General features: G+C 51.7%; 1 protein-coding gene across 25 annotated transcripts in view; it reads left to right on the top strand.

Annotated features, from left to right (window-relative positions):
* The window catches only part of MTOR (mechanistic target of rapamycin kinase), a 95,961-nt gene that overhangs the window by 37,939 nt on the left and 43,552 nt on the right, over window positions 1-14,470 (top strand). For all 25 annotated transcript variants that reach the window (XM_069742248.1, XM_069742263.1, XM_069742255.1 and 22 more), the window contains 2 exons: window positions 8,686-8,761; window positions 12,445-12,584. In XM_069742248.1, the coding sequence (XP_069598349.1) occupies window positions 8,686-8,761; window positions 12,445-12,584 (216 nt within the window). The remainder of the gene's footprint in view (window positions 1-8,685; window positions 8,762-12,444; window positions 12,585-14,470) is intronic.

Below are 14,470 nucleotides of genomic sequence, written 5' to 3'. Positions count from 1 at the left end.
CCCCCGACCTGCAGAATACTGGTCTCCCGAGCCCCCTGACCTGCAGAATACTGGTCTCCCGAGCCCCCTGACCTGCAGAATACTGGTCTCCCGAGCCCCCCGACCTGCAGAATACTGGTCTCCCGAGCCCCCCGACCTGCAGAATACTGGTCTCCCGAGCCCCCCGACCTGCAGAACACTGGTCTCCCGAGCCCCCCGACCTGCAGAACACTGGTCTCCCGAGCCCCCCGACTTGCAGAATACTGGTCTCCCGAGCCCCCCGACCTGCAGAACACTGGTCTCCCGAGCCCCCCGACCTGCAGAATACTGGTCTCCCGAGCCCCCCGACCTGCAGAATACTGGTCTCCCGAGCCCCCCGACCTGCAGAATACCGGTCTCCCGAGCCCCCCTGACCTGCAGATTACTGGTCTCCCGAGCCCCCCGACCTGCAGAATACTGGTCTCCCGAGCCCCCCGACCTGCAGAATACTGGTCTCCCGAGCCCCCCGACCTGCAGAATACTGGTCTCCCGAGCCCCCCGACCTGCAGAATACTTGTCTCCCGAGCCCCCCGACCTGCAGAACACTGGTCTCCCGAGCCCCCCGACCTGCAGAATACTGGTCTCCCGAGCCCCCCGACCTGCAGAATACTGGTCTCCCGAGCCCCCCGACCTGCAGAATACCGGTCTCCCGAGCCCCCCTGACCTGCAGATTACTGGTCTCCCGAGCCCCCCGACCTGCAGAATACTGGTCTCCCGAGCCCCCCGACCTGCAGAATACTGGTCTCCCGAGCCCCCCGACCTGCAGAATACTGGTCTCCCGAGCCCCCCGACCTGCAGAATACTTGTCTCCCGAGCCCCCCGACCTGCAGAACACTGGTCTCCCGAGCCCCCCGACCTGCAGAATACTGGTCTCCCGAGCCCCCCGACCTGCAGAATACTGGTCTCCCGAGCCCCCCGACCTGCAGAATACCGGTCCCCAGAGCCCCCCTCGTGCCACCTGACGATCCGTCCCCCCATCTCCTAGGAATGCTGCACAGTAGGTGGTCGGAGAACTGACTCCGCGGGGTCCGGCTCATTGGATCTAGAAGTGATGCTTCCAAATTCTCTTCTACCAAGTGTTAAAATGACAGCAATAAATTCTGTTTCTTGTCCCAACGGTCACTGAACAGCGGGACCTTTCTGCAGCTTTTTCATGCACCCTGATCATAGATTCCTCACCAAATTCAACAACTCTGCTTGCTGTTTGCAAATTGAAGGTTTTGCATAAAGAGGGAAAAAGTGATCACCTCTCGCAGCTCCGGGTTTGTGTCAGTTGCGTCCAGACAATCCTCTTGTGAGCTGAAGACATAAAAGCAGCATTTGTAAGGCTACGTTCACATTAGCGTTGCGCGCCGACGCAACGCACGACGCACAAAAAACGCGCGCAAACGCATGCAAAAACGCTGCGTTTTGCGACGCGTGCGTCGTTTTTTGACGAAAATCGGACGCACGAAAAATGCAACTTGTTGCATTTTCTTGCGTCCGACGCTAGCGTCGGAAACGACGCACGTGTCGGAAAACGCAACCAAAAAAACGCACGCATCCCCTATGTTAAACATAGGGGCGCGTCGCCGCTGCGTCGCCGACGCAACAGCGACGCACATTAGCGGAACGCTAATGTGAACGTAGCCTTACAGTGTACTGGTGAAGGTTGTGGGGGCCCCGTTCTGGGGGTCTTGGGGGTCCCCCAGCGCTCCTGTGGTCAGGTGATATCTTGCTTTGTTGGTAGTAACCCTTTAATAAGTGCATAAAGTAAATCTGCTACAACGTTTTCAGTTCCTGGGGATTTGTCCGGCGCTCTGCTTGCTGTAAGTGAATGTGAACACTATTGTGATGCCCTATATTTCTCTGCGGACGGATGGAAGCGCCGGGATCGATGAGACAAGTACTTTTTGTTTTGTTTTTCTCTATTTTGAAGCCTTGTAGAGATCGTCCTCTTTATCTCCCCCACAGCAAGCAGAGATCCTATAATTGATATCCACATTGAAGCTGCTCATATATAATGGGGGCTCTGTTTCCGTGTCTCGGCGTCGCTTTCTGATTAGTCACCACGTCACCGAGCGCCTGGCGTCCCGGGTCCCAGCAATAATCGCGTCCCGGAAATGATGGGGGAAGTAATTAGGAGTAAATGCTTCCATTATATAACGACGACCTGTGACCGGCAACGTCTGCCGCGCTCTGGATTCTTCCTCCACGACGTGCGAGCGCTTCTTTCCTTCTCTTTTTACTTCCCACATCCAAAAGTTCCCAAGAATTCTCAATTTCCGCTTTCATTTTCGGCCTTTTTTTATTCTTGATCTGTGGATTTTATTCTTTTTTTTTTTTCTGACTCATCGGTTCCCTGTAATGACCGGTTCTAGGAGTCGCACTGCAAGATTCCAGGTTGCAGCAAAGACTACTGTGATCCGTTCTGCAGCCAATCAGAGCAATTCAGAGAATAATTAAAGGGGTGGTGTCTGATGAGCAGCGTGACATCACTTCCTGTCCCTCCTCCAGGGATCCTTATCATTATGGAGAATGAAGAGGCTCCACTGATTGATGTGAGTGGGGCCTGCAGCAGATATTAAAGTACAAACTGCATGACGCACTAAATAGAGCTCCGGAACCTGATGAGGCTGGTGTACTTACTGTGAAAATCCATGTCTGTAATTCTGTATAACCCTGTCAAGCTGACAAGTGAGAGAGCTCAGGAGTCCAAGCATATTCGCTCTCAGCCATCCAGATCAGGTCAGGTGGAGATGCAGCAGGGAGCAGCGTCTATGTGGAGCTGTCATGTTAAGTGAGCAAAGATTGAGTTGCAGCAGGGAGGCGGAACACTGAGGAGCTGTCCAGAAGGGTGGAGAATCTGCAGCAGGGAGGCGGAACACTGAGGAGCTGCCTAGAAGAGTGGAGATTCAGCAGCCGGGAGGAGGAACACCAGAGAGCTGCCTAGAAGAGTGGAGATTCAGCAGCAGGGAGGAGGACACTGAGGAGCTGCCTAGAAGAGTGGAGATTCAGCAGCAGGGAGGAGGAACACCGAGGAGCTGCCTAGAAGAGTGGAGATTCAGCAGCAGGGAGGAGGAACACCGAGGAGCTGCCTAGAAGAGTGGAGATTCAGCAGCAGGGAGGCGGAACACTGAGGAGCTGCCTAGAAGAGTGGAGATTCAGCAGCAGGGAGGAGGAACACCGAGGAGCTGCCTAGAAGAGTGGAGATTCAGCAGCAGGGAGGAGGAACACCGAGGAGCTGCCTAGAAGAGTGGAGATTCAGCAGCAGGGAGGCGGAACACTGAGGAGCTGCCTAGAAGAGTGGAGATTCAGCAGCAGGGAGGAGGAACACCGAGGAGCTGCCTAGAAGAGTGGAGATTCAGCAGCAGGGAGGAGGAACACCGAGGAGCTGCTTAGAAGAGTGGAAATTCAGCAGCAGGGAGGAGGAACACTTAAAAGCTGCCTAGAAGAGTGGAGATTCAGCAGCAGGGAGGAGGACACTGAGGAGCTGCCTAGAAGAGTGAAGATTCAGCAGCAGGGAGTAGGACACGGAGGAGCTGCCTAGAAGAGTGAAGATTCAGCAGCAGGGAGGAGGACACTGAGGAGCTGCCTAGAAGAGTGGAGATTCAGCAGCAGGGAGGAGGACACTGAGGAGCTGCCTAGAAGAGTGAAGATTCAGCAGCAGGGAGGAGGACACTGAGGAGCTGCCTAGAAGAGTGGAGATTCAGCAGCAGGGAGGAGGACACTGAGGAGCTGCCTAGAAGAGTGGAGATTCAGCAGCAGGGAGGAGGACACTGAGGAGCTGCCTAGAAGAGTGGAGATTCAGCAGCAGGGAGGAGGAACACTGAGGACCTGTCTAGAAGAGTGAAGATTTAGCAGCAGGGAGGAGGAACACTGAGGAGCTGCCTAGAAGAGTGGAGATTCAGCAGCAGGGAGGAGGACACGGAGGAGCTGCCTAGAAGAGTGGAGATTCAGCAGCAGGGAGGAGGACACTGAGGACCTGTCTAGAAGAGTGGAGATTCAGCAGCAGGGAGGAGGACACTGAGGAGCTGCCTAGAAGAGTGGAGATTCAGCAGCAGGGAGGAGGAACACTGAGGACCTGTCTAGAAGAGTGAAGATTTAGCGGACTCCTTCAAGAATGCGGTAATATCAGTTATGTGCAGCCCGGACCCTGCAGACTCCTTACTATGCCGTGTTAATAGCCTCTTTATTCTGATGTCCCCTCCTCACAGGAAGCCATCGTAGCCCCTTATAGAAGTGTCATGGACCCTCGCCGTGCCGGTTATTTAATGTTTCCATGTGGAGGAGATTAGAAGAGGCCGCGGCGCTCTCCTTGTAGGTTTCTCACTTTCATGTTGGGGTCTTGGCCCCCGGCTTCAGCTGTTATCACACAAGCTGCCTATTGTAGGCCCAGAATATGGCAGAACTGACAAGAAGCAGGTCAGACGCTGCTCCCTGCCCACCGCACAGCACGCGGGGCACACGTCTGGCCGGCAGATGTGAGAGGAGCTGTCAGCCGCCTCTCCGGAGCAGGAAATCTCTCCTCACACTGTAAATAAATATAACCCGGCTCCCAAGCCGCGGAGAACAGGAGCTGGAGGGGGCTCCGAATGTCCTGGAGATCCTGCCTGAACCCTTGGAGCTACTGATGGGAGCTGTCACGTGACGCTCTAAGAAGTCAACATTAAGGCGCCATTTTCTTTCAGGTTATGACAAATCCTATGGGAAAGCTAAGTGGCCTCCGGTGTAGCAGATCGCAGCTTCACTCACCATCCTGGAAAAGCTGGATGAGAAATCTGTCCTGCTGGGAGGAATCCTGTGTAGCCACGCTTCCTGCTACCATACTTTCCCTAGATGTCTAGAAGAGGGGATCACAGCATGACATGGGGTGACTGCTCAGGACTGTTTGGTATCTATCCCCCCTCCATAAACCAATATACCTAAGAAACGGATGAAGTAAACTATATGCTGCTGAGAAAGTTGGGTGACAACCAATATGGCTGTCATCGTCAATCTCACAGGACTGCACCAAGATTTTTTGGCCCCTTGAGGCGCAAATATTCTTCCTGGGGATGTTTGACTGTTTTCATCGAGTTCTGCACAGCTAATTATGTGACGACCGAAGGCATAAAAAAATGCATAGTGATAACCGCAGGACTCTGGGAAAGCGAGGTGATAACCGTAGGATTCTGGGACAGAGGTGACAACCATTGGACTTTGAGAAAGCGAGGTGACAACCGTAGGACTCTGGGAAAGCGAGGTGACAACCGTAGGACTCTGGGAAAGCGAGGTGACAACCGTAGGACTCGGGGAAAGCGAGGTGGCAACCGTAGGATTCTGGGACAGAGAGGTGACAACCGTAGGACTTTGGGAAAGCGAGGTGACAACCGTAGGACTCGGGGAAAGCGAGGTGACAACCGTAGGATTCTGGGACAGAGGTGACAACCATTGGACTTTGAGAAAGCGAGGTGACAACCGTAGGACTCGGGGAAAGCGAGGTGACTACCGTAGGACTCTGGGAAAGCGAGGTGGCAACCGTAGGATTCTGGGACAGAGAGGTGACAACTGTAGGACTCTGGGAAAGCGAGGTGAAAACTGTTGGATTCTGGGACAGAGAGGTGACAACCATAGGACTTTGGGAAAGCGAGGTGACAACCGTAGGACTCGGGGAAAGCTAGGTGACAACCGTAGGACTCGGGGAAAGCTAGGTGACAACCGTAGGACTTTGGGAAAGCGAGGTGACAACCGTAGGACTCTGGGAAAGTGAGGTGATAACCGTAGGATTCTAGGACAGAGGTGACAACCATTGGACTTTGAGAAAGCGAGGTGACAACCGTAGGACTCTGGGAAAGCGAGGTGACAACCGTAGGACTCTGGGAAAGCGAGGTGACTACCGTAGGACTCTGGGAAAGCGAGGTGGCAACCGTAGGATTCTGGGACAGAGAGGTGACAACTGTAGGACTCTGGGAAAGCGAGGTGAAAACTGTTGGATTCTGGGACAGAGAGGTGACAACCATAGGACTTTGGGAAAGCGAGGTGACAACCGTAGGACTCGGGGAAAGCTAGGTGACAACCGTAGGACTCGGGGAAAGCTAGGTGACAACCGTAGGACTTTGGGAAAGCGAGGTGACAACCGTAGGACTCTGGGAAAGCGAGGTGATAACCGTAGGATTCTGGGACAGAGGTGACAACCATTGGACTTTGAGAAAGCGAGGTGACAACCGTAGGACTCTGGGAAAGCGAGGTGACAACCGTAGGACTCTGGGAAAGCGAGGTGACAACCGTAGGATTCTGGGACAGAGGTGACAACCATTGGACTTTGAGAAAGCGAGGTGACAACCGTAGGACTCTGGGAAAGCGAGGTGACAACCGTAGGATTCTGGGACAGAGAGGTGACAACCGTAGGACTTTGGGAAAGCGAGGTGACAACCGTAGGACTCGGGGAAAGCGAGGTGACAACCGTAGGATTCTGGGACAGAGGTGACAACCATTGGACTTTGAGAAAGCGAGGTGACAACCGTAGGACTCGGGGAAAGCGAGGTGACTACCGTAGGACTCTGGGAAAGCGAGGTGGCAACCGTAGGATTCTGGGACAGAGAGGTGACAACTGTAGGACTCTGGGAAAGCGAGGTGAAAACTGTTGGATTCTGGGACAGAGAGGTGACAACCATAGGACTTTGAGAAAGCGAGGTGACAACCGTAGGACTCGGGGAAAGCGAGGTGACAACAGTAGGACTTTGGGAAAGCGAGGTGACAACCGTAGGACTCTGGGAAAGCGAGGTGATAACCGTAGGATTCTGGGACAGAGGTGACAACCATTGGACTTTGAGAAAGCGAGGTGACAACCGTAGGACTCGGGGAAAGCGAGGTGACAACCGTAGGATTCTGGGACAGAGGTGACAACCATTGGACTTTGAGAAAGCGAGGTGACAACCGTAGGACTCGGGGAAAGCGAGGTGACTACCGTAGGACTCTGGGAAAGCGAGGTGGCAACCGTAGGATTCTGGGACAGAGAGGTGACAACTGTAGGACTCTGGGAAAGCGAGGTGAAAACTGTTGGATTCTGGGACAGAGAGGTGACAACCATAGGACTTTGGGAAAGCGAGGTGACAACCGTAGGACTCGGGGAAAGCTAGGTGACAACCGTAGGACTCGGGGAAAGCTAGGTGACAACCGTAGGACTTTGAGAAAGCGAGGTGACAACCGTAGGACTCTGGGAAAGTGAGGTGATAACCGTAGGATTCTGGGACAGAGGTGACAACCATTGGACTTTGAGAAAGCTAGGTGACAACCGTAGGACTCTGAGAAAGCAAGGTGACAACAGTAGGACTCGGGGAATGTGAGGTGACAACCGTAGGACTCTGGGAAAGCGAGGTGACAACCGTAGGACTCGGGGAAAGCGAGGTGACAACAGTAGGACTCGGGGAAAGCGAGGTGACAACCGTAGGACTCGGGGAATGTGAGGTGACAACCATAGGACTCGGGGAAAGCGAGGTGACAACTGTAGCACTCTGGGAAAGCGAGGTGACAACAATTGTGTGAGCAGCATTAGTCGCCATGTTGGTCCTGTACACAGCTCTCCTGTCTGTTCCCTTTTTCTTCATCCGTCTCTTTCCGTACTCTGATTTCCGCTCTTCACCGTCCCGCTCGTCTCAGATTCTCGGCTTTGGATTTCATAAACCGCAGAGCCCTCTCTGGTGCCGGAAGCTTCCGTGCCGCTCACATTGTATTTGCCTCTTATAATTAAACACATCTTGATTCCACAAAGGAAAATTAAATCAAGAGAAAACTATGATCCATATTTGAAGAAAAAAAGAGTTCACATTTCAGGGGTCTGCAGCCCCTCTGGGTGGTGAAGACTACAACTCCCAGCATCTTAGCACTGCTCTTGATTATCGTGCAGCGACTGTTGTATACTGAGAATTTCTGCAGCCTTCTAATATACTTCAGGCTTCACTTCCTTTCAAAATCTTGGCTTGCTGTCAGTGAATGGAAACCTTTTATACATTCAGATCCTGGAACTCCACAAGTGATGATTTCTGTTGATCACTCCGTCGTGATCTACGGTGTCCAGTAGTCGGGTATTATATAAAGAAGCAGCCATGCTATTTAAAGGGATTGTCCTATTTGATCACTTGACAATAAGCCAGTCAAAAAACGCCATTGTGCTGTGATCTGTGAGGAAGCCTGCCCCTAAGTGTCCAGTTTCCCCACAGCACCCCCGCAGGGGAAATAAAGCATTGCACCATGCTGATTCTATGAATGGATTGTTGCAGGACAGGTCCGTCAGTGTGCACCAGGCTCTAAATAGGGCTCCGTGCCCTCCCAAATTTTGAATAGGTGTTTTTTTTTTTTTTTTAATGGGAGAACCCGTTTAATTTTTCCCTGCACAGCGGCACTCCGTTTTCTGCGGAGGTTCTCCTTTAAATGGCGTAATGCCATACATACACGACCCATACTTACCCGCTTTTCCAATCTAGTCAGATCGGAGCCGCGTTTCCCCTCCATGACCCCTGGGCTCGTGCCTTCATGAAATAACATTCTGTGACATTGCTGGGATTGTTCTCCGTTATTAGCCATTACATAAGCGCCTGGCCGTCTCCCCCCTCGAGGTCCGCAGGGCAGCGCGGGTTATGCTGTAAGGTGGTCTCTGCCGCGTCCAGGTCAGGATCTCATGTTCTTCTTCTTTTCTGTCTCCCTCAGCATTAACAATAAGCTCCAGCAGCCGGAGGCCGCCTCGGGGGTCTTGGAGTTCGGCATGAAGCATTACGGGGAATTGGTAAGTGCGTCCTGAGTTCATGGTAGATGCGTTATTGGACTTTGAGATTTTGTCCCCAGGAAATCAGGAAGGATATGAACCGCTATTCTCAAATAATGCACAGTTTTCACCCAAGTAATAAACATTTTTACCTATTTTTTTTGCTTTTCCTTATCCACCCCTTTACACACCACTACTGATCTGTGCTGTAGTTGGCTTAAGGGCAGTCTCCTTCCTCCTCTGGCAGCTATAGTTATAGTTCAGGGTCAGTCTACATTCTCCTCTAACAGTTGTAAACATTGTCCCCAGTAAGCTCCCAATCAGTCTCCTTCCTCCTCTGGCAGCTGTAGTTATAGTTCAGGGTCAGTCTACATTCTCCTCTAACAGTTGTAAACATTGTCTCCAGTAAGCTCCCAATCAGTCTCCTTCCTCCTCTGGCAGCTATAGTTATAGTATCAAGTCAGTCTACATTCTCCTCTAGCAGTTGTAAATGACATCCCCAGTAAGCTTTCAAATCAGTCTCCTTCCCCCTCTGGTGACTTTATTCCTCACCTCTGGTTTGATATCTAATCAGTCTGCTTACTCTTTTGGCACTGTAGCCATAGTCCTGTTATGCTTCTTAGTCAGTCTCCCTCTCCCTCTGGCAGTTTTAACTATAGCTCTCAGTAAGCTCCCAGTCAGTCTCCTCCCCCTCCTTTCTAAATTAACAGTTCCTAGTATGTTCCCTAGACCATCTTCTTCCTCCGGTGGAAACTGTAACTATAGTCTCTAGTAGGTTTCCTTTCCCCTCTGGCAGTTAGAATTGTAGTCTCCTGTAAATGCTAAATCTCCCTTTTCCTCTCTGGTAGCTGTAAACCTAGTCCCTAGTAGGTTCCCTAGTCAGTCTACATTCTCCACTGGCAATTATTAATGTAGTTCATAGTGAGCTCACAGTTTGTGTCCTTTCTCTTCTGGTATCTATATTAATCATCAATAGCACATTTCCTTGTTAGTGTCCTTTTCTTTCTGGCTATGATATCGATTGTCCCTTGTATGTTTCCAAGTCAGTCTCCTTCCCCCTCTGGCAGTTGTAACTGTAGTCCCCCGTAAATTCACAGTCAGTCTCCTTTTCCCTCTGACAGCTGTAAATATAGTCCCTCCTAAGTTCCATGGTCAGTCCCCTTCCCCCTCTGGAAAATGGAACAATAGTCCCTTTTATCTCTGGCAGTTGTAAATATTGGTCCCAATATTAGTTCCATTTTCCCTCTAGCCATTAGGAATGTAGTCTCCTTCTCCCTCTGGCAGCTGTAAATAAAATCTCTCAAGGTTCCTGATCAGTCTCCTTCTTTTCACGGTTAGCTGAAAATAAAGTTTCCAGTTTGTTCTCGGTCAGTCTACTTCCCCCCTCTGGCAGCTAGAAAACAAGTCACGAGCAGTAATGGGGGAAGAGGTGGTGCTTCCAAAAGTCCTGAGGAGGAGCCTGCCCAGCCGTACGGCTATGGACGCTCCTTTCCTGACAAGTTCCTGTTGGCGGCAGTGCAGGGAGATCTCTGAGCAATTGCTCACGAACAAAATGCAAGAGCCGCAGTGAAAACTGACACAAATGTGAATCTTGACAATCCAGAGCCTCCTGGTTCATTGACAGAGGGTGCTGGTAAAGGCAGGTGGCGAGAGTAAGCAGGGAGAAGCCATAAGTGTGCAGGCATAGGACCATGGGATGACGGCAGGTGAGGGGACGATGCAGGGATCCTTGTGGGCAGCCATTATGGGGGATACGGAGACGCGCGTCCTGCAGGCGAGCCCCCCGCTGGCGAGCCCCCCGCCTGCGGCCTCCACACAAAGGCCGACTGTTCTGGGCGCAGCTGTAATGACTTCCTGCGGTTACTGTAAGTTACATCACTCTGCGCTCGGGGAGAATCACGTCATTGTGCCCGCGCTGCCCCCGATCTGCACTCTCCGAAACGAGGAGGGGGACGGTCTCTGCTGACTCCCAACATAGATGCCCGCTTATTCCTCCCCTGGGGCCCGGAGTCAGGACCTCTGCCCGATGAAAGCCCCCGGAGGACACCTCCTGGTTAACCCTAAACCGCAGGGAGCGTACAGTGAGTCCCTGATACCCTGGCCGATGAGCAACGTGCCGGCGAGTGCTGCAGAATCTGCCCTAGAATACTACAGCTGCTGCAGAACCTCTCTACACAGGGTGTTATTTCCTGGCCAGTGCGCAGCTTTCTCTACAAGTTAACCCCTGATTGTTGGGATGTCATTTTATCACTTCCATTAAAGGCAGTTTGTCATCAGAAAAATGACCTATCATTCAAATCAGGTTTTGGATTAAATGTAATTATATAATTTTTTTTTTACATTTTTAATATCGATTGTGATAAAAAATATATATAATTATCGCATCGGCCCTTGGGGAATTTTTAGACTTTAACATCCTGTTTTTTCAGGAAACGCGTACATTAGGAGCAATGATCAACCCCCTAATGCGCATGTGCAAAGATCACTGTGAAGGGAGGGGGAGGAGGTGAGCTGATTGCCTGTGATGATTAGTGGCTCCAGGGTTTTCAGCTGTGTACAGAGGGGTAACCTGTCATTCTAATCCTGCCTCTGCTGATAATGAACCTGCTGAAAGCTCTTCCTGAAAAGACAGGAAGTATAAGTCTACTATCTCCCCAGTAGGCGGTGTGAAAATCGCAACAATATTGCCTTTGTTTTTTTCTAAAGATTAGTGATTTGAAAAGGAAAGAAAAATTGTAAATAAAAAATAAAATAAAAAATACACGTAACATGAAAACCTGATTTAAACCATAGGTCATTTTGTAAGGCATTCCCTTTAAGGAACATTATTTTGCAGCGCTGTAGGACGTGCGGTGCATGCACAGGCGTTCAGCTGCTCCTCATCATCAAAGGGTAGGTGGTAACTTGTGGATCGTTGGGGGGTGCAGACCGTGGGGACCCCCAAAGATCTTGAGAACCGGACACTACAATGCCCCGTACATGCTCTGAGACTGTCTCCTAGAGAATGAACGGCGCCCTATACCGGGGTGGTTCCTGCGAGCGTCCCGCCACTGGTCCACAAGTCATCTATCCCTTTAAAGGGTGTTCTGGACTTTTATATTGATGGCGTATCCTTAAGGATAGGAGATCAGTATAAGGTTTGTGGAGGTCCCAGACCCGGCGCCACCACAGATCGGCAAACAGTGCGGAGCAGAAAGGTGCAGCGCTGCGCTCGGTGTAGTGCTGCGCTCGGTGTAGTGCCCGTTCCCTGGTACTGCAGATCAGTTCCTATTGAAGTGAATGTGATCTAAGCTGCAGTACTGAGAGTGGCCACTAGACTGCACACAGTGTGCAGGGCATTTTATCCCCGTTAGGGTGGAGTGGCAGTGCGCTTGCTCCATTCATTCTCTATGGGGCTGCTGAGCGCAGCACTCTAAATTTTTTCCCATAGAGTATGAATGGAGCAGCAGTCGAGGAAGCGCACTGTCACTCCACGGGGGTAAAGGTGCTGTGTTTTGCCATTCAGTGCGGAACTCAGTGGTTGGACCCTGTGGTGGCACAATGGCAACCATGATGACCAATTTTCCGTCCGATACTGATTGGCGCTCATTACGGACGACCCTTCGTCTTAAGATCATAATAGAAGAGCAGCAGGAACATTGAAGGGGATGGGGGGGCTCTGATTTAAAGCAGGATTTGTCCCAAACTCTGGTCTCGCCCCCTAGGAGATTCACGCCATCTGGTACGAGAAGCTCCATGAATGGGAAGACGCCCTGACGGCCTACGAGAAGAAGCTGGAGGTGAACAAGGAAGATCCGGAGCTGATTTTGGGGCGCATGCGCTGCCTGGAAGCCCTCGGGGAATGGTAAGCGGACACGTCGGCCGTGCTTGGTATTATTTTGGGTCCGCACACCTTGCTGTCAGGCGCACAGTGCGACCACTAGGGGGCAGATGGAAGCATTCTTGCTGAGCCGGGTGAGTACCGCGGGGCTCGGATTCTCCCGGACGGCATTACTTCTTATATAACAGGTATGCGAGGCGCACGCTCTGTGCTGTCACTAGGGCAGGACAGCAGGTGGCAATAAAAGAACAATTTGCTCTGTGTGAGACCCCCCGATTCCATACCATCTGGGGTAATCTGCCCAAATATCTTGTAGTATAATTTTAAGCTAAAAATGAACTATACGAGTTCACAGACCCCCGACATGTGGACTGCTGGGAGGATGTAATGATACTCAGGGACCCTCCTGATGTGACACACTGGGGGTCTCTATGGAGCACGTACTGACTTACCCAGGGACCCTGGAGAATGGTGACATATGGGCTCTGGATTTGTCGTTTTTCCCACACAACGCTCCTCTTGTCCCTTTGTGCGCTTGTTACTGTATCCGTGGCGGTCTGCGATCAGTGCGCTCCCTCCGGTGTTCTCGCTGTTGCAGGACGTGTGTTCTACATGTGAACTATGTGGGACATCTTTATAGCATATCACCTGTAGCCATGCAGGTGTGCGGCTCCGCGCTTCACCTGTCCGCGCCTCTCAGACATTACTGCTCATGCCGAGCTTTACTTTCCGGCTGCTCATTTTATGATCCTTAATGGAGAGGATAATGAATCCTTGTCCCCGGGGGCAGCATTCTCCAATTTCTGATCTTCCAAAAATAGTCGCTAAGTATAGGGAGGCTGTCTGACCTACAGCGACCTATTGTTATTGGCGTATCCTGAGGGTCCTGACTCTTCGCCCCAATCCTCGCTTTTTATTCTGGCAGAGAGCTCCCCCTAGAGGTGGCTGCCAGCACCTGGAAATATGGTCATTAAACTCCGGCAGAAAAAAAAAATCAAGCTCCAACCAGAAGATAGGTGTCGCCATGCAGAGATCAGCGGCGCCCCCAACTGCACCTCGTCTTTTTCTGTAGAACGCAGCGTGATCCGTACAATACATAGATCCATCACGTCTGCAGCCGCCGTCATTGCCCCCGAGACAAAGCTCCTGATAGGGTAAGTACGGGTGACATTTAGGGCCGGACGTGCCTGTGTGTGGCCTCCACCGGTCACCAGCATACCGGCTGGGAACACACACACTGTACGTGTGGACATATGGGGCTTTCTGTAGGATTCGGGCTCTATTCCTGCACGCGGAGCGAACATTTGCTTTTCTTTGTGACAGAGGAGCCATTCTGCCGCTCACATCTGGATTTGGTCAGACACGTAACCTTCATTCATGGGTAAAATAACTACAGGCGATAAGGATCAGTTCACACTCTGGTTAGAACAGCCGACAGTATTCTAGTGAATTATCGTCTCGTATATATAACAGGAAGCGCTTCCCCGGAGGCCAGAGGTGCATCGGCGTCATACCAGGGCTGACCCCCTATTTTCCCAGAGGCAAAACCCCCCTAACCGCCATAAAGTAGTGACTGTCGCTTTAAAAGATGCACGACTGCAGCGTATTAGGGTTTGTGCTGCTTTTTTCGGAACATACGGGGTGCGGCCCTGGGAATCCATATTTGATGGTCCGTCAGACAGAGCGTTTTCCCCCCCATGTGCCAGGACTCTCGTGTCGGACTGCCAACCAGCCGGGCCCGAGAGAAGCGGCCAAGCCCCGGACTGGCAGAACGCAGAGCCAGGGCTGCAACGTAGGAAAATCTCGCCGGCGTGTGGAAGAGTAAAATGTGCGCCACTTAATAAAACGGAGCCGCTGGCTCTGGGGAAACGTATTTTTAGCCTGTTGGTTGCACCTTTCGGGGGTTTTGC

Source organism: Ranitomeya imitator, chromosome 10 (assembly GCF_032444005.1).
Source record: "Ranitomeya imitator isolate aRanImi1 chromosome 10, aRanImi1.pri, whole genome shotgun sequence".
NCBI classification, from domain to species: Eukaryota; Metazoa; Chordata; class Amphibia; order Anura; family Dendrobatidae; genus Ranitomeya; species Ranitomeya imitator.
This window is presented reverse-complemented; position numbering and strand designations above follow the sequence as displayed.